Below are 19,876 nucleotides of genomic sequence, written 5' to 3'. Positions count from 1 at the left end.
AAGGCCTCATTTTGACTTTGAGGACTATGAGGTGAGGTGTGAGGCTATTACTTAAGAGATAACTGTATTGTATTTGAAGCTTTAAGGACGTCCATCGGTAGTTTTACTGTCGCAAATGTAGTTTACCTGGCGACGCGGAGCGGAGACAGGTAAACGGGTATTTGCAACAGTAAAACTACCGATGGACGTCCGCAAAGCTTCAAATACAATACAGTTATCTCTATTCTAATGCAAAACAAGTTTATAATTAAATTTCAATCATTATTTCAGTGTAAAATGTTCATTTAAGAAAATTCCACGAAAAGATGTTATGTTCTTTGATCCCTACACTAGGTGACGTCATAGGTATGCTTCCGGCATCAAACATAAACACCGGGCGTTTTCTGGTTTCTGTGCCGCTTCAGAATGTAATAAAATTTGATAAAAAGAAGATTTTTAGGCGCAACAAGTGAGTTTTTTGTTTATTATTGTAGAAATAACATGTCAATACATTCCGAAATTCAAAATGTCGGCTTCCTTAGTTACAGACAAGGAGATAGAGAATTTTACGCTTGCTGTTATCCAATCAGAACAATTGTTACAAAATAATTGCATTAGAATTCCCTGTTGAAGGCCACATTTTGACTTTGAGGGCTATGACATGTTGTGTGATCCTATTACTTCAAGTTGAAGGCCTCATTTTGACTTTAAGGACTATGAGGTAAGATTAGAGACTATTACTTCAAGTTGAAGGCCTCATTTTAACTTTGAGGACTCTGAGGTGAGGTGTGATATTACTTCAAGTTGAAGGCCACATTTTGACTTTGAGGACTATGAGGTGAGGTGTGAGACTATAACTTCATGTTGAAGGCCACATTTTGACTTTTGTGGTGAGGTGTGAGCATATTGCTTCATGTTGAAGGCCTAATTTTGTCTTTGATGAGGCGGCTACTGCTTCATGTTTTTGTTTAAACATATTTATTTATAGTGGATTGGGAAACAAGTTTTGCAACTTATATTAATCCCTTTCCACTTTGCGGGTATAACAAAGAAGATGAGGCAAGATTGCAAATGAGACAACTGTCCACAAGAGACCAAAGAACTGATTTTGACTTTGAGATGAAAATCACCTATAATATATAACACTGTTAGACATGTTAGAATACAAATGGAATAATGTGTCATTAATCCATTCTCTGTATTTATATCATTTCTTCTCCACTATTTATCAGTGTTCTCCCCAGGCCGTTTTAGCACAGCGATGTTCAGCGCTATCCTAATTTACCGCTGTGGTATTTGGGCAGACCCAAAAAATCCTGGGGAGAACACTGTTTATACATTGAACATGCTGAGTATAATTATGCAAACTGCAGGTGGCCATGTATGTAAATCAAAGAAGGAATGTTTTAGGATGTTCAATATGAACTAATTAATGAGCAAGCAGCTGATAATTTGGTTTAAAACAAGTTGAGTTTTAAATAACTATGCATTAGATTTTGATAATGTATAATGAAGATTAAATTAATTCATATAACATGTATAACTTAATATATATTTCTGTTTGGATTGCGTTCTGATAAAATTGTCTCGAGTCTTAACACAACATGCATACATTGTCTTATCGGGGCCTTTTATAGCTGACTATGCGGTATGGGCTTTTCTCATTGTTGAAGGCCGTACAGTGACCTATAGTTGTTAATGTCTGTGTCATTTTGGTCTTTTGTGGATAGTTGTCTCATTGGCAATCATACCACATCTTCTTTTTTATATTTAGGATGTTCAATATGAACTAATTAATGAGCAAGCAGCTGATAATTTGGTTTAAAACAAGTTGAGTTTTAAATAACTATGCATTAGATTTTGATAATGTATAATAAAGATTAAATAAACTCATATAACATGTATAACTTAATATATATGAATATTTCTCTTTTGGATTGCATTCTGATAAAATTGTCTCGAGACTTAACACAACATACATACATTGACTAATGGACCCTTGAACATGATTCTTCATCTTTTGTTACAGAAAACCATCAAAGTACTGATGTTTACTTTCCGGCAATTGAAAAGATAAATTACAAAACAGCTGTTTCCTCAATTAAGAAAGGTCTATACCATGTACATGTTAACCAAATAAATATTTCAGTTGTTATACGTCGGTTGCACCATCTATTGATAATTTAAGTACGTACATGTTTGTACATGATCCTAAGACCTGTGACTTTGATATGATGAATAGCAATCTGAGTCCTGTTCTTTTATATGGGTTTGGCAAGTGCCTAGTGGGTCAGAAAAGTCAACTATACCATTTATATCAACTATCCCATTTCTTAATTTTACATAGAGCAAACATGGCAAAATAAAATTTATTATCATGTTAATCATGTTAATGTGATTTACATGTTGTTAATCAGCCTATTCTATTAAATTTAAAGCTGTAAGTATTTTTAGAAATTACTAATTTATGACAATGGCAATCAAATTTAGTATTCAAAAGTGGGTTGTGATCCACTGTTTTCTCTCCAGTTTTCAGATTAACCTCAACAACTGAGGTTATAGATCGGTCTTCAATATCGTCACTTTCTTCACTGTCATTGATAAGTAGGAAAAGAGAATCACCGTGTTTGATTATTCCGTATGAATCCTGCAACCTCGGTATAACCCGAACCGGTTCAAAAGCATTGTCGACAATAAACTTCATTACCTTGCCACTTTGCCGTCCTATGATATAGATATTGTCGTTTGTACCAACAGCATCAATAAGATCATACATGTTTGGAACTACACTGACAATTGTTGTTGTTTTAGTGACTGTGTCATAGCACTGTACCATTTTTAGTATGTCAAAGTCTGGAGAAAATCCGCCAAAAACGTAGATTTTGTCATGAGCTGTTGCAACGGATGAGTCGTCAACGGCCATTTGGAGATCACCGCATCTTTCCCAAGTGTTTAAATCTAAACAGAATCTTTCAATAGCATTTGTTCTCCTACTTGTAGTCCCACCTAAGATATAAATATAATCATCCAGTCCTACCATGCAATGTCTACATCGGGTTTCGGGTAAATTCTCCATTTGTTCCCACCGATTATCTGAGCCATCAAATTTAAAGAATGTGCTTGCTGTACTACCACCAGAGAGAAAAATAGTTGATTCACCATAAGTACATGTGGAAAAACCTATACCGGGGTAAGATGGAAGGGAAGCCATTTTCTCCCAATGTTTTTCGTGCAATCCATAGCGCCACATTTCGATGTGCAATCCAGCATCACTAACATTCTGTGCAAAGCTTATAACAACTATAGATGTTTCTCTACTAGATCTTAAACGGAAATCCATGGCAGAGGTCAAGTTATCTAGCTGAACTGCTGGATTGCTTTGATAAACAATAGCATCCTGCACGAAAGGTTGTAAACAGTCCTCGCGCATTAACGGAAAGTGTTCTATGAATCTTGTTAAGCAGTCACCAGAAAGAAGAGGAAAGTTACTGCATTTGAATAAGTCCTCCAAATAACATTTTCTGTTCTCAAGATCATGTTGAAACCAATGCATCAAAAACTCACATACCACATCCTCGGTTGGAGCACACAATTCTTCATGTTGTAACAGAAATATGACTTCATTTGGTTCTAAATGCAATGCTTCATCTGAGTTTGAAAAATCTGAAAAGTTTGATAGCATATAAACTTCACAAAAGTTCCTAAGAATAGTGCATTCTGGGTATTCTTTTGATGACATGTTCCATAATCGTATAACGTTGGAGTTATCTAAATTACTTCCTAAAGTCAACTCGCAAGTTTCTCTTAAACAGTCGATTTGTAGATAAACGGCTATCGCTAAAATGTCCTCTGCAGCTGTTGGATCTATGGTTATATTACCATAGAGATAATCTAACACCTTCGATATACATTTAGCCTCCAAACCTTTCAACTCAATAATATTTTTGTTGCTTTCAACCATTCCTGATACGAACATTCCCCGGAAGTAGTTTGAAAATGCACTAAGGATAACTCTGTGACAAGGAAAGGTTTGACCTTGGACATCAAGGACAACATCATGGAACAAGTTATCTTCCCGGAGATGTTGCATTCCATTTTGGAAATCTTTTAAGTAAAGTTTAAAAGGGTTGCAGGTCTCCATATGATTTATCCTTAATATGGATTGTTACCCCTGAAATGATAAAAAAATAAGATTATCTATCTTTAATCAACAAACTTTAAATTAATTTCATATTATTATGATCAATGATATTGGTGAAGTGATTGACAGCTACATGTATCAAAAATATCAACAAAATTCATTTATAAGGGTTCTGTGGAACCCTGTGTCTGATGCCTGCAGTTGCTGCCGTCAATGTAAAAGTGGAACAGTAAAATATAGAATTTTAAAAAAAAATCAAACTTTTTCTTCAGATACCTTTCCTTGGTCTTAAAGATAAGCTTCTGTCCAAGTTCCATAACAATCCATGAAAGTTTCTAAATTCAGATGTCAAAAATTTCATTTATTAGAACAAAAATGAAAATGAAAAAAAACATGTTTTCAAAAGTTTGCTTCAGACATTATAACGTCTCTAAATCATAAAAGCTTAAATTCTGCCTGGCAAAGTTTCATAAAATCCAATGAAGCTTTGACAAAGCATCAGATGTGTAACAAACTTCAATCCCAGACTGTATCTACTTAGTCATGTTAGTACTTGTTAACTGTAAACAAATGGTAAAAATTATTAAGTCCATTTATCTATAATCATGGTAAAATATGAAAAAAGAAAATAGATATTTTTCAAAATTTTCTACATAGCCTTTTTAATCATCCAGCTTCCGTCCAAATTTCATAAACATGATAAAATTCCATGAAGGTTTGACAAAGTTATCGATGTCTAAAAAAAACTTTAACCACACAGACTGAACATTTATGTTGACGCCACTGTCAGAATATTGGATCGATATGATTCGCTTTTGTGACATAAATGTTGCAGGCTAGACAATAAGAGGATGCAGTTAGGATTGCCAACATTCATGACTGATTCCGACACCTTCCCATCAATTTACATGATTTAAACTAAATGAGGTAGAACTTTTCACCATAGACTAAACATGCTAAATGAGGTACAATTTTAGATCATTTGGGAAACAGGCTTTGAAAAGTAATATATGACATTTTTAAGCGGTTATATTTGTGCAAAGTGATTACAAAGGAGTAGGTCCGGTAAGGATCAATTTTGGCCTCAAATTTCAAGTTCATCTGACGAATGAATTTGACCTCTTTTTAAACACTTAAGTGTCTATTTCATTTGAATCAATTAGTTTATGTGAAAGATTTTAACTGATTTAGTCATTGAAAACGATCCGATTCAAGCTCAAATATGAAAAATCTACCAAATATGTCGAAAAATGTCACTTTTTAGATAGTTTTTGTCAAAAATGAAAGTGGCCGCATCCGTGTTCATCCAAAATCTTTATATATGTTATGTATTATCATAAAATACAACTTACATTTCAATATTAAGGATGAACACGAATGCGGCCACTTTCGTTTTACACGAAAACCGTCTAAAATTTAGCTAAAATGATAGAATTGTGAAGATTTCAGTAACTTAGCGTGACTTAATGGTGCTAGTACTCGATATATGTGCATTGTATTGCCAAAAACAACCAATATTTATGTAGCAGAAGCATTCTACTGTCCAATATATATTTAAAAGTTTACATTTTAACAATTTTGTAAAACTGCTATATTTTGGGGCCAAAAAGGGGTCTTACCGGACCTACTCCTTTTCATATAACATGTATTAAAAAATGTACATGTTTTCGTGCTTGAAGCTTATAATATAAATGATACATACAAATATGATAAAAACTAATGTGTAAATGCTATATTTTTTTTTGGTGGCGCAATGGCAATTTTAATTCCTGTGACATGCGCTGACCATATATAGGTGTATGGTCATGACCATATGCCTGGTATAGACAAATACATCCCAGCTCCTTTGTTCTACCAGGGGTGATCCGAGCCGGATCACTCCTACCAGATCACCCCAGCTTGAGTTTCTTTGTTTTGAGTGCTTTCCTAAAGTTTTGAGACATTTTGGGGTGAATGTCAAATCCACTATAAAACTTAGAATTGTTTATTGAGAAATGACACACTTTCAAAATTTAAGTAAAAAAGCCATTGTCAATACTGGGATTCGAACTCAAAACCTTTAGCATATCAACCAAAGACACATACCCCTACACCAGGAAGACTGGCTACCAACCCTCAGTAGCTTAACATATTTAAAGGAAGCAAGATATTTTTATAAGTGGGGGCCACTTGACAGACCATTATTTAGTGGGATTATAACATTTTTCATAAATAAGGCAATTTTTCAGACTGTTTGTTCAATAGGATTTTACCCTTTTCATAAGTGGGGCGAGTTAATTAACAAGAGTGGGGCGATTTTTAAGAAAGTGGAGATCAAGTGTGAGACAATTGGTCAATGGGGTGAGTTGATATGGTTTCATATTTAAACATCGTGTTAGGGGGTCACAAAGGGTATAATAGCAATATATGAACTTCATATATTACTATATATTGGCGACTAAGGGGAGCCATGAAGGGGGGGAGGGGGAAATACTTTCTATCATGCTACACTGTACGGCGTAGACATGGTTTGTGATGGTGAAAGTTCCTCCATCGTTCAATTTTCATCCATGGAGATCCCTGATGAAGTATATTATAATGGTTGTGGGGCATTCAAAACTAGATTTTATGAATTGTATATGTTTTTTGGTCTAATATGATATAGCTGGGATGTAAAATAGTTATCCCATTTCGACTTGGTATTTCCAAACCTAAACCAGCAGAATTTATATGTACTAGCTTAATTCTTTTATGTTACTCCCCCTGTAACTGTATCGTATGCCCTTTAAACACATTAGCTACATGTACAATGACGTAGCACCCCATAAAGCATAAGCATAAAAGATTTATTTAAAGTCGGTTATACATATAAATCTTTTATGCTTATGCTTTATGGGGTGCTACGTCATTGTACATGTACATTGTAGCTAATGTGTTTTAAGGGCATACAATACAGTTACAGGGGAGGTAATGACGTTGCTAACGTCAATTGTTATTTTTTTTAATGTATTTATATTCAATTTGCCCCTTGGATCTGTTTCATGTACCCTAGCTATAATAATTTTTTATTCAATTGTTTGTTGAATAAGATATTTTTAGAGGTACATGTACATGTATATATCAATATATTTAACAAAGTTTTAATCAACACAAAAGTTTATAAAAAGGATTGAACAAGAAAAGGACAAATGGAAATGGTGAAATTCTGAAAGGTTATTTTTGGCAAACAGATCTTCTTCTTCTTTAAGTTTTCCATCTGAATAAAGATGATTAATAACTGGTGCATACATGGCATATTTATTTAAAACTAGTTAATATTTTAGTTATTTATACAAAAACAGTCATGACAGTGCAGAGAACAGATGTACATAGTGGTTAAAATTATGTACAGGAGATGAAACCGTAGGATAGGCCAATGGTCTGGACTCGGGAACATGAATTATTTTTCTGTTGATGTGTTGTGTCTTCTTCTCTTTTTATGGAACCAGGGACCCGGAACCACCCCCCCCCCCCCCCCCCCCCTGGATCCGCCACTGGAACTGTTAAAAAAATAAAACACTTGGTTATACAAAACTTGCTATATAGATGATACTATTTATCACATTAAACAAAGTCCCATCACAGTGAATACTAGTTTCATGATTATTTTTATTCATGCTTTACATTTTCATATTGTCTATCAAATACTATTTCCTATGTACCAGTATACAAGATTTGTAATCAGCATGTAATCATATAGTCCAAATAATTATGACGTCTTGAAAGGCTATTATAATAGCCTTTCAAGACGTCATAATTATTTGGACTAGTAAATTATGAATCATGTATGTTATCTAAAAGTAATCATGATTACACCCATTTTTGGCAATGTAATCGATTACATTACAATTACTTGTAATCAGAAATGGCATGATTACTGATTACATAGGATTGCACTGCAAAATGTAATCGATTACAGCTGATTACGATTACCCCATGTCTGTATGGAACACCCCTTTTTTGGGACGATCAATGCATTTGAATGGGGACATGTAGTTGGAACCGTTACCCCCTTTTTTCCGGGTTAGAAACACCCCCTTTTTAAAATGGCTGGATCAGCCCCTGCCTACGGGCCAGGAAATACTACCGTGCCACCCAATGACATTGTCTGTAGGTAGTGAAGTAGTCCAAATAATTATGACGTCTTGAAAGACGTCATAATTATTTGGACTAGCAGTGAAGCAGAGCCAGGGTAAGAAACTTTACTTTGATATTTTGATCACACAGAATTATCTAATTCTTGTAAATTGGAATAAAACACGAATTAATTTCTTTAAACTTCTTCAAATGAACAAAAATATATTTCTTACATTTGGTCTCCTATTTTTAAAAGTATCAAATTCGTGTTTACACAAGTTTTGTTTGTTTACAAAGGGAGATAATTGTCATCTGTCTCACAATATCGGAATGGATGCAAATCATTTCCGTATTTAATTCCGTTGATGTACAAAGAAGTTATAAAACTGTATCACGGGCACTAGACTTTCTGTCAATAGTAATCACATATTGGCAATGGGAAGAAAAAAAGTGTCCATATATATAACAGAGTCGGTAATAAAATATTGGCAATGGGAAGAAAATAGTGTCTTTATATATTTATAAAAGAGTCTCTTTTATGATATCATATATATATGGACACTGTTTTCTTCCCATTGACAATATTTTATTACTATTGACAGAACGCCTATAGCGCTTGTGGCTGTACATAATCACAATTAACTGTAAATAATCACCAAATGAAAATTTAACCGTGTCAACAAGTGCATCTGGGACCACAGGGACTCAGTTAGCAGATTAAAATTTTGTAATCAATGTTTTTTTAATATATTTTTTTGTATTTCCTGTCTATTTGTAGAACTTTATTAACGTATTTGACTTTGACATCACTCTTTCTTTGTTTTCTGGCAATGTGCAGTTTACTTTCCATATCAACGCTAACGGAAGCCGAAAATTACCGTTTGACGCCTGACGGTAAAAGGCATTCCTATTCTCTTAATTCAACAGCATTTGGTTCCAAAAACATACTGTTACAACCAAAAACCTTCAAAATTTCGATGAGTAGTTCTTGTATTGGTAGATGCGTTGAATGCCCTTGACTGCCAAAACAGGTCTCGCATGGACGACTCGAACATTTAGGCCTTTGCCGGTAAACATTTATATAATATTATTTGCTTGGTGGTAAATTTGGTCAGGATCATTGGCGAAGTCGCATTTATTTGCAAATTGTCTATTGCGTTCTATTGATTCAAATCTCATTTAGAAATTGATCTCTGATTTTGTTATACTATATTAGCTACATATGAGTATAACGAAATCAGAGATTAATATTTTAATTAGATTGTATTGATTCTGGCTGAGACATATGTGTATATGTCTCTGATTCTGGTCTATGATTTCAAAATAAATTATCTTATTCATTCAGCCTGCATTGCTTCCACCCACTTAAAATGTCCGTAAACTAAGGATCACTTTGTAAAAGACCTGCAGATAGAAATATATTTCTAGGTTTGAAGGTTTGGTTATTTTTCAGAAAATACATTAAATTTGCGTTTTACATTTTTGTGTTGTGGTCCTATCTCGAAAAGTAAGTCATGAAGGTATTGTTTGTTTGCATATTTCGAAAGTACCTATCAACATGTTAAAATTTCAGGGTCAAATTAACCCGAATAATTCAGTCCCTCCTCGTAATCGATCTCTCCTACTTGCGAGTAGTTAATGTAGAAAGCGGAATATAACGACTGAATTATTAGGGTTAGGGTCAAATCAATGTAATATATGCTATTTATCACAAACAAGTTAGGGTCAAATCAATGTAATATATGCTATTTATCACAAACAAGTTAGGGTCAAATCAATGTAATTTATGCTATTTATCACAAACAAGTTAGGGTCAAATCAATGTAATTTATGCTATTTATCACAAACAAGTTAGGGTTAAATCAATGTAATATATGCTATTTATCACAAACAAGTTAGGGTCAAATCAATGTAATATATGCTATTTATCACAAACAAGTTAGGGTTAAATCAATGTAATATATGCTATTTATCACAAACAAGTTAGGGTCAAATCAATGTAATATATGCTATTTATCACAAACAAACTATCAATTTACATCAATTGTGGCGGAAATATAAAATGTGCATGTATGTTGGTCTAGTATACTGTTTAAACTTCCGTGTGCACAACATTTTCAATTGGAAACGTGTTAAAAAGTTTATAATTCTTTAATCGTTTCACGTTTTTTTGTTTCATAATCCAAGAGTGGAGTTTTCGAAAGTATTTTAAGATTCGACTTAAGTCATATCTAAAACCAATTTTAGGATGGATCCGACTCAGGGGCGGATCCAGCCATTTTAAAAGGGGGGTTCCTAACCCAGAACAAAAAAAGGGGGGGTGGGTTCCAACTACATGTCCCCATTCAAATGCATTGATCGTCCAAAAAAAAGGGGGGTTCCAACCTCGGAACCCCCCTTTGGATCCGCGCATGGGACTTAGGATCATTGAAAGGCATGAACTACAATGTAGACAGGATACATAACTCAATGACACGATCAATGCATTTGAATGGGGACATGTGGTTGGAACCCCCCTTTTGTCCTGGGTTGGGAACCCCCAAATGGCTGGATCCGCCCCTGAGCTTACATCATCTGTCACGTCAAAATGCAATTACTCAGTAAATATTCGGTGTCAATTCTCAAAACACTTCCTACTGGAAAGCCCCTTAGAAAGTAGATTATCGATCTAATTAGAATATAGATCTCCAACTTTGTTATGCTCATACTACTTTGAAGAGTAACAAGTATTAAATTTTCGATAATAATTAAGGTCTTTCCTTTTTCAAAAGGGAAAGACCTTACTGTATTTCTTCTGTTTATTATTATTATTCTTCCACCAAACTTTGACAAATTTATCCGCGTTAACCGTAAGACGTGTCACTTTCATGTTCACACGTTGTATCGGTGTCATGAATACCTATCCGGAACTCACCCTGTGAGTCAAAATATTTTGTCGGTTCGGAGTAATCCCTCCAAAACCCCAAAACCTTGTTACCCTTCCAACACCGTAACCGTAATAGGTAGAAAAAAACAAAGGGTGAAATTTGTTCAGGACCAGACCCAGGTTCTTCATTACATTTGGATCGAAAAGATTCAACGACTCATTGGTAGAGTTATGCCCCTATTAAAATTAACCGGTGTCGGTTGGCCACCAAAACTCAGAAACTGTAAGTCGTAAACACAAATGGTTCTTCACCATTCATCATCAATTCATGTGACTTTGAAAAATATCTCAAGGTCAAATGTGTATATTAACCTTGACCTTTGACCTAACACCTTGCTAGCGGATAATCTCAGCAACCTTAATACTTTCAGAAGTGTTGTATAGTGGAAAATGTTTGGGTCATTAATGCGCAACTTTGTTACATTTTGACCGAAGAGATTTGACCTTTCTGTAAGGGGCATAACTCTTGTTTTAGGTTTCTGAAAAGGCAAAATCAGCTTTTACTATATGACCAAAGGTCCTAGACCCATGGAGTCTTCAGCAATGACATTGGGGACCAATGACCTTGACAAAAGTCAAAAGGTCAAAGGTCAAGGTCATTTCCCATATAGCGAATTATGTGTTTTTGACATTATTTAAAGGATTTTCAGTGTGTTTTAAAGCTTTTCAATACATTCTACGTCTATTGGAACATGTATTTTACATTACAAAAGGAAAGACCTCTCAATTGTTCAAGAACAATTGACATTTTAATTATTTCTCTATTTCTTACCCGATTTATCCTTATCCTGACCTGTTGAATATATTTTTAATTAATCAGCATGTGGTTCGTTTGATCTAAGTTACTTTACTTTTTCAACTGACTCTATATGTTATTTTATCACTGAATAAAGATGTTAGCAGTCAATATTTGTCTTATTGATAGCCATTGAAAGTTCTCTTGAAGACTGATACGCTATAATAAAATGAATCATTGAACTTAACATATACTAGTATTTTTTTGCGAATAGTATATTCACAAGTCTCTGTGTGCATGTGGGCGACATCGGGAACTGACAGGCCACAAAAAAAACAAAAAAAACCCAGATAAAACAGAAAACAATAGTCTAAGAGTCAGCCATTGTTCTCTTTCAATTTCTTATACATTTTTATTTTATTTATACTTATTCTACTGTTTATGCCAACTAACAGTTCAAAATAAAGCATTTTTTAAAATGAATTACAACTGCCCAAAAGCAAATTTACCACTTTGAAAACAATTGTGATGGAAATTACTTTGAAGTTGGATTTTGAAACAGACAAAAAGATCAAAATAAGATTTTAGTTTACTAGTGCAGTATTTTTGTTGTTAATGTCATAATACTGGTAATAACTTTGAATTATTAAACATAAAAATGAAATATATCAAAGAAATGCAAAAACAAATTTTAATATTAAATATTATCTGAAGTCTTTACATCACCTAAATTAAGACAACAGTAGCATACCGCTGTTCAAATACATAAATCGATAGAGAGAAAACAAAATCCTCTATGTCAGTTGTATTTTAAAAGATGTAAAAAAAATGTATCTACTTGCTAATGGGCATCAGTTAATGATCTTGTCTGCATTGATTCAACTCAAAACTATTGTCTGATCGGTTGCCAGGTGGAATTTTCGAAAATTCTTAAACATTTAAAAAAAAACTCCCCATCCGAATAACAATTTAAACAATTATAGGTCCAGGTACGGTCTTCAACACGGAGTCTTGGCTCACACCGAACAGCAAGCTATAAAAGGCCCAAAAAATTACTAGTGTAAAACCATTCAAACGGAAAAACCAACGGTCTAATCTATATAAAAACGAGAAACGAGAAACACGTATGAACTACATAAACAGACGACAACTACTGTACATCAGATTCCTGACTTAGGACAAGTGCAAACATTTGCAGCGGGATTAAACGTTTTAATGGTACCACATCTTTTGATAGGTTGGGAAAATCATGTATTATCCTCCTAACCCAGCACAGTGGTTTTATTGCACATCCTAAAAAAGAGATAGACATCAGTTGAAAATAACATAACTCATCGGATTCATTCAAAGCAGAAAAAATCTAGCAAAAACATTAATGGCACAATAAGTAAAGATCTGGGATTATTCAGTTACTGAAAACTATTTCAAAGCCGATAACAACTATTCAAAACAACCATGGATCACAGCCATGTTTAATGTAGTTACTTGTTTAGTAAGTTTTTTTGCTAGTATTTTGATGGCTAAAATACTAAGAAATGACACATATTAAATGTCCTGGTAATTTTTTTTTGTTGATAAACATTTAACAATCCAGTCATGTTTTGAAATCTATCAATTTTGAAAATTTCTGCATTTCCTAACTTTCAAACTTCCAATTCACCACACTCTTCTTTGAATAACCAACGTTTCAGAAATTAAACAAATAATGGTCTTAAAAATGAAAACATAGTCATGATAATCCTGTCCTCTAATAAAGACATTGTAGTATTTATTTTCACTTGCTTAGAATAAAATACTATAACATATTTCACATCTAAAAGCAATGCACAATTTCATTATTTCTTAATTTGCATATTCAAAAGCCTTAAACAGGAAGTAGTCGAAAGTACAACGAAATATAATGAGCTATCAGACTTGTATGTCTGTACTACACATTATAGAAACTTTTCAAATACAAAATGTCTATCCTGGTATCTAAGACAAGTTTATTTACCATTTTTTTATTCAAAAATCAAACCTCTCGTTTCAACTTTTGAAAGCCACTATTTATATGTAGTATATACTAAATTTTCAATAATTAATTGATGTTTGTGTCTGATTAATAAACACATTTCTGAATTTACAGTTGATCATTTTTTTATACTGTTTGTCGGCCATTGAACATGTTGAAGGAAGTAAAATATTCCCAATAACTGAACTTTTATATCCCACCTAGGGACATTATGTTTATGGGACTGCACGTCCGTTCGTCCGTTCGTTCGTCTGTTCCTATTCAGGTTAAAGGGTTTTAGCCAAAGTAGCTTTTGATGAAGTCTAAGTCTAGTACACATGTTCTGTATGATATGATTATTCGAATTTAAATGCCAAATTAGAGTTTTGGCCCCCAATTTCACGGTCAATTGAACATAAAAAATAATAGTGCGAGTGGGGGCATCCGTGTACTATGGACTCATTCTTGGATTCTATATTTATATTTCGTTGTAACAGTGCATACAAAAATAATAAACTTGATTTTCATAAAATTTGTTCGTGGACGTGGTAAGAAAAGACTTTTATTGTCTGCATGATGAACCCTAAGGACCTATGCATTGACATTTTGGTCATTCTTGAATAGTTATATTACATGTATTTTTCATTAGAATCCATTATTTTGATTTGTTGACAACAATTTTGAGGCAATTTAATAACATATGTCATTTCCGTTTATAAATACAACAGCTTTGACACCATGTTCGATCCGTTACAATGATAAAATAACATCAACAATGGATTAAAAAAGAATACGTCAAATGATAAGCTTGTTATATTATCTTTAATGTCATGGTTGCAGCATGAAAATGCAATTATCAGAAACAAATGCGTCCTTTCATAATTCTATAAGAATCACCTTGTACACATTTTTAGTATGAAGCGCATCTACGCTTCTACAAAATGTGTGTTGGTCTTCGCTTTTACACCTCAATAAAATATAAAAACAAGTACGGATCTTCGACTTAGTCAAAAAGTCATTACGTGTGTGACTCACAACTATCATGTAGCAAAATAAAATGAAAAGGTTGAAACAAGCAAGACAATGTGTAGAATTGTAAAGCAGAAATACATGCATGTCTGAACAGGAGGTCACATCTGGAGGAATAAATTGTAAGTCAAAGAGACATTGGTCCAAGAATATATTTAAAAAAAAAACAGAATAGACAAGTGCCGTCTCCAGTAAAACTCTACCATATTAATTAATATACATGCATAATCTGAATATAAAACAAGCAAAAACAATTATTAAAATTTTAACAATCAATGATTTTCTCAGATATTATTGTTTTAGTATCAAGTTTGCTGTTTACAGTTATCCTATTCATTATTGTAACCAAGATAATTGTATCACATTTATAAATTGCATTCTCTATCATGTAGCTACTTACGTTTTCTGCTTATATATTGTAGTTTCAGGATAATTGACATATATGCTTATATTGGTAAAAACAATCATCATCTACTTTTTGTTATTTCATGTGGATTTAGTTTCAGTTATCTGAGACGCATCTACACACGGGGATGTAAAAAAGAAAAGAAAATATCTGGTGGAATTCAAGTATTGTCAAAGGAAACTACATGTTGAATATTCAACACGCGAAATTTACTGGGAAAGAGGGTTCAATAAAAATGCTCAACATTACAAAAAAAACTAGGTTTTCTGTTCTTATGAACACATGAACCTCCCTTTGTAAACGATATTGGAGTGCTTCATCAATGATTTTAATATTGAAACTGCAATATGTAAAAAACATATTGATTCGATGAGACTGGCTTTAAATGCTGAAGCGACGTAAGGACCAATGAACACTTGGTTAAGACCGGATGGAAATATCTCTTTTCGTTTAAAGGGTTTATCTTCGGAAAACAAAACTTTCAGTTTTACATGAAAGATGCTGACTCGAAAATTAAGTCATGGAGGTATTTTATGTTTACATCATTCGAAAAAATGCGTATCAGCATGTCAAATTTTCAAGGACAAATCAATGCAAACCTGTTGTTTATTATAAACATGCTATCAATTTACACCATTGTAACGCAAACATAGAATTCATGTATATTGATCTATAGATAATGTTTTGACTTCCGTGTGTACAACATTTCCAATTGGAAAATTGGTGCAACAAAGTTGATAATTCTTGAAAATCGTTTTACATTTGTTTTTAAAGTTGTTTCACTAATTCATAATTTTGGCCCTAAAAATCTGGGTATTTTTTTACTGCGAAAATGTTTGTACAAAAAGACAACCACATATGATTCAATGTCTTATTGTTTAAGCTTAAACAGATATATCCACCAAATGTGTCATAAATAAAACATTTGGGACGTCATAAATATTGATGAATTTCGCTATAAAACCTGGTTTTATGTTAAAAAAAAAATATGAAAACAAATTACAGTGCATGACAACGCCCCGCTTCATTTAAGATAGTTACGAAAAGAGTCTTTATGTATATACTATATTCTCTACTTTTTAACCCATATTCCAATGAGCGAAGGGTTGCACCTCATAAATAATCAAGAAAAAAATGTCTTCAAATTGATACAACTTTAGAAAATGGACAAAAATAATATATTTTTCTTTTTTTATACTTGTATTCTATAAATATGAAGTAGCTATGCATTTTCTCTTATTATACTTTCGTATTTGTATTTCGTACTAAGCAATTATACAAACACAATACATTAATTCTAACAATTCAAATTTTAGTTTAAAAGATGCACCTTTCATGTATTGAGGTTAGTTACTATCCTCTTTTGAAGATTCATAACTTCTGCATTTTGGTGTCTTGGTTGCACATACTGTGTGTATCGTATCTTGAGCCAAGAAAATGAAATGGTGATACTATGTACAAGCTATCAGCTTACATAATATGTCATGTTAATATGCAATTATTCAGTAAAGATTCGGTGTCAATTCTCTAAACACTTCCTGCTGGAAATCCCCTTAGAAAGTAGATTGTCGATCTAGTTAGTTTATATATCTCCAACCTTGTTATGCTCATATGACTTTGACGAGTAACAGAGTTTCGATAGATCGGAATAAGAATCACATTGTTTAAGTGTTTTCAAAACGTTACACCTTTATTCAACCTAACGAATAATGGTTTTTATCTTTGTTTTCTTTGTGGTGTTGCTTACAAGTTGTAACTTATCTTTAGCCGAAGAAAAAAGGAATGGGTCTTCATGGTGGAGGACATGGTGGGGTTCGTGTTGCTTAGTCTTTAGTTTAATATGTTGTTTCTTGTGTACTATGATATGTCTGTTTGTCTTTCTTTTTTTAGCAATGGCGTTGTCAGTTTATTTTCAATCTATGAGTCCTTCTGGTATCTTTCGCACCTCTTGAATATGTTACAGTCTAAACTAAGTACATTGAACAATTGCAAGTATACGCTTGATAAAAACTTACCTTATGATAAAACGTTTTCAAAATTCATGCAAAACAGGTATTTTTGTATGTAGATAAATCTTTTCAACTTTGATATATTGGTAAATTGCTGTCTCGATCGTTGATGTGAATCGTTAATTGTCGTTCGGCAACCCTGTGTAAAAGTTACTAAAGTTATAATCCCGTCAGCTAAGAAACGTAATGACAATGCTTTAGAATATTGTTAAGGTTGCACTATTATTCATACCTTATTTGAAAGAAGAAGTGGAAATTTAAGCAATTGTAGTACGAAAATTTATGTTGCATTTGAAGGACATTTTCTTTTTTTCTTTTCTTACATTTCCGAAATTCAAAAATGGTAGGTTAGTGAATCAGCTCCTAAGGTCTGGTCGACAAAGAGTATGTCATGTTTTTGACTTATATTGTTACAGGGGGATGTCCTAATGGCTGGAAGTCATTCTCTGACCACTGTTATTTGTTTGTTTACAAACAAATTACATGGATGAATGCTGGGGTAAGTGAACTATATATCTTCATTCAAGAATACGACTTGGTGTATTGTAAATTTGTGTATCAAGCAGAAAATAAAATCCGCGGGGGAGGGTTGGTTGGGTTGGGGTCTTTGATTTTTTTACTTATGTTTAAAAGACTTAGTGCCTTTGCTTGAATATTGATCGGATTGTTGAAAATCGGGTGTGGGAGTTTTCAAAAAATCTGAAATATATTTGAATCCGTAACGTTTAAATGCAAGTATTTGTAGAAAAATATTTAAACTGTCTGGGTAATGAATAACTATTTTAACTTGTTTTGGCTAAGTAGGCATGCGCATATGGAGAAGTGGTATATACGTCAATGAGCACTGAGCTTCATAACGACAGAGAAATAACAATAAAAGGTATAATATAGAAGTCAACATTTACTCCGCAATAGTCAGGCGTCTATACAATATTTCAGGCGTCTATACACATATGTCAGGCGACTGCTTATATTGGTTTATCTTCTTGTCCTTTTATATATGGCAATTGATTACCATAATGTAATTTGTAAATTACGTATTACTTGTTATAGATTGAGTGTCATAACAGAGGCGGATATCTTGTACAGGTTGATAATAGTCACGAGGAGAGATGGTTGACGTCACAGTTGAAAGGTATTGTAACTATTATTTAATCCTCTGCTTAGAAAGTTGTATGCAGCATTAAATACAAAAAAAATGTTACATATAATGCATTTAAAAGATACGCAGCCCGTATTGGGAAATGGTCTCTCTCTGTAAACTCTTTTGCCGTGTAATTTCTTTTCACAGTATATTAAATTGATGAATGTTTCACTTGTATAATCTACAAGAAATTAGGTATTTGGCACTACATTAAGCTCAAAACAAACTCCGTACATGACCCTTTTACAATATTCAAAAACAAGTGTGCTAACTTTATAAAAATAGGATGCGCTATACTTTCCTGAGAGACAACTATTCTCAAATGTCCAGATGGCAAAGTTGTAGGCAAGAGTAGGCATCGTTAAACAAACTGCATACCGTATAGTATAAAACAATAAAATAACCCTACGTGAAAAATATGAAACAATTCGACCGACTAAACCATTCATTAGTTAACGTACAAAACAATAAATGAAAAGAAATGCAACATATCATCATTTGCAGGATTCCAATTTGAGACAGGCACATACAGAATGTGCCGGGATTAACACTGACTTTAATGTACCTTTTCGCAAACTATAAAATAATTCTGTAATTAATTTTCCATACGTCGCTCGAAATACTGTTAAAGTTTTTATTCACCGTTGACAAATAGATAAGCTGTAATTTATTTTAAGAACGAACTGTCTTGTAAGTTTGTTAAACATATTCTCTTTGTACTGTCATATTTCTTTAGTTGAAATATCTTCCTTGTCTTCTCCAGACGAAGTATGGCTTGGAATGAACGACATTCAGAATGAAGGTCATTGGCGTTGGTCAGATAACTCTTTTGTATCGTATACCAATTGGAGGTATAGTGAACCAAATGGTGGAAGATCGGAAAACTGTGGATGTTACTGTAAAAATTCCTGTTACTGGTCCAGTTTCAATTGGAATGACAGACCTTGTTCCTACCTAACAACTGGATATGTGTGTGAAAAGAAAAAATGAGCATATCTGTTAATTTGAATTGACTGTCATACCTTTATGCGTAGTTTTTTGCAACAAAATTTTAAAAAGATAATAATTATAAAACCTATGTAAGCAAGCCATATTGGTTTCTATACCGCAATGAAGTTAATAAGTTAATAGGCCAATCTATTATTTACTGTTGTATTTCTACTTTTCAACTCACTCGTTAAATGTTATTTTATCACTAAATAAAGATGATAGCAGTCAACATTTGTTTTAATGATAGCCATTGAAAGTTATTTTGAAGACTACATACAATGAATTATTGATATTAACATATAGATATAAGAAGATGTGGTATGAGAGCTCAAAAGAAAACTTTCAATCAAAGTCATACTTACTAAAAGTTAACCAATATAGGTCAAAGTACTGCCTTCAAAACAGAAACAAGCTACAAAGGGCCCCGACAT

At 33.2% G+C, this 19,876-nt stretch overlaps 2 protein-coding genes across 2 annotated transcripts; one reads left to right on the top strand and one right to left on the bottom strand.

Annotated features, from left to right (window-relative positions):
- Positions 1 to 2,332: 2,332 nt before the first annotated feature.
- Positions 2,333 to 8,530, bottom strand: LOC143055566 (kelch-like protein 24). The gene is made up of 2 exons (XM_076228721.1): positions 8,449 to 8,530; positions 2,333 to 4,150 (listed from the first exon to the last, which is right to left on the bottom strand). The coding sequence occupies exon 2, from the start codon at positions 4,118 to 4,120 to the stop codon at positions 2,393 to 2,395; it is 1,728 nt and encodes a 575-aa protein (XP_076084836.1). The 5' UTR covers positions 4,121 to 4,150; positions 8,449 to 8,530; the 3' UTR covers positions 2,333 to 2,392.
- An 8,339-nt stretch (positions 8,531 to 16,869) lies between these two features.
- Positions 16,870 to 19,674, top strand: LOC143055565 (perlucin-like protein). Its single transcript, XM_076228720.1, has 4 exons — positions 16,870 to 17,114; positions 17,728 to 17,810; positions 18,365 to 18,446; positions 19,219 to 19,674. The coding sequence occupies exons 1-4, from the start codon at positions 17,012 to 17,014 to the stop codon at positions 19,443 to 19,445; spliced, it is 495 nt and encodes a 164-aa protein (XP_076084835.1). The 5' UTR covers positions 16,870 to 17,011; the 3' UTR covers positions 19,446 to 19,674.
- The last annotated feature ends 202 nt before the right edge of the window (positions 19,675 to 19,876 follow it).

The sequence above is a fragment of the Mytilus galloprovincialis genome, chromosome 12, assembly GCF_965363235.1.
Source record: "Mytilus galloprovincialis chromosome 12, xbMytGall1.hap1.1, whole genome shotgun sequence".
NCBI classification, from domain to species: Eukaryota; Metazoa; Mollusca; class Bivalvia; order Mytilida; family Mytilidae; genus Mytilus; species Mytilus galloprovincialis.
The sequence above is the reverse complement of the archived record's forward strand: the minus strand, read 5'-3'. Positions and strand labels throughout refer to the sequence as shown.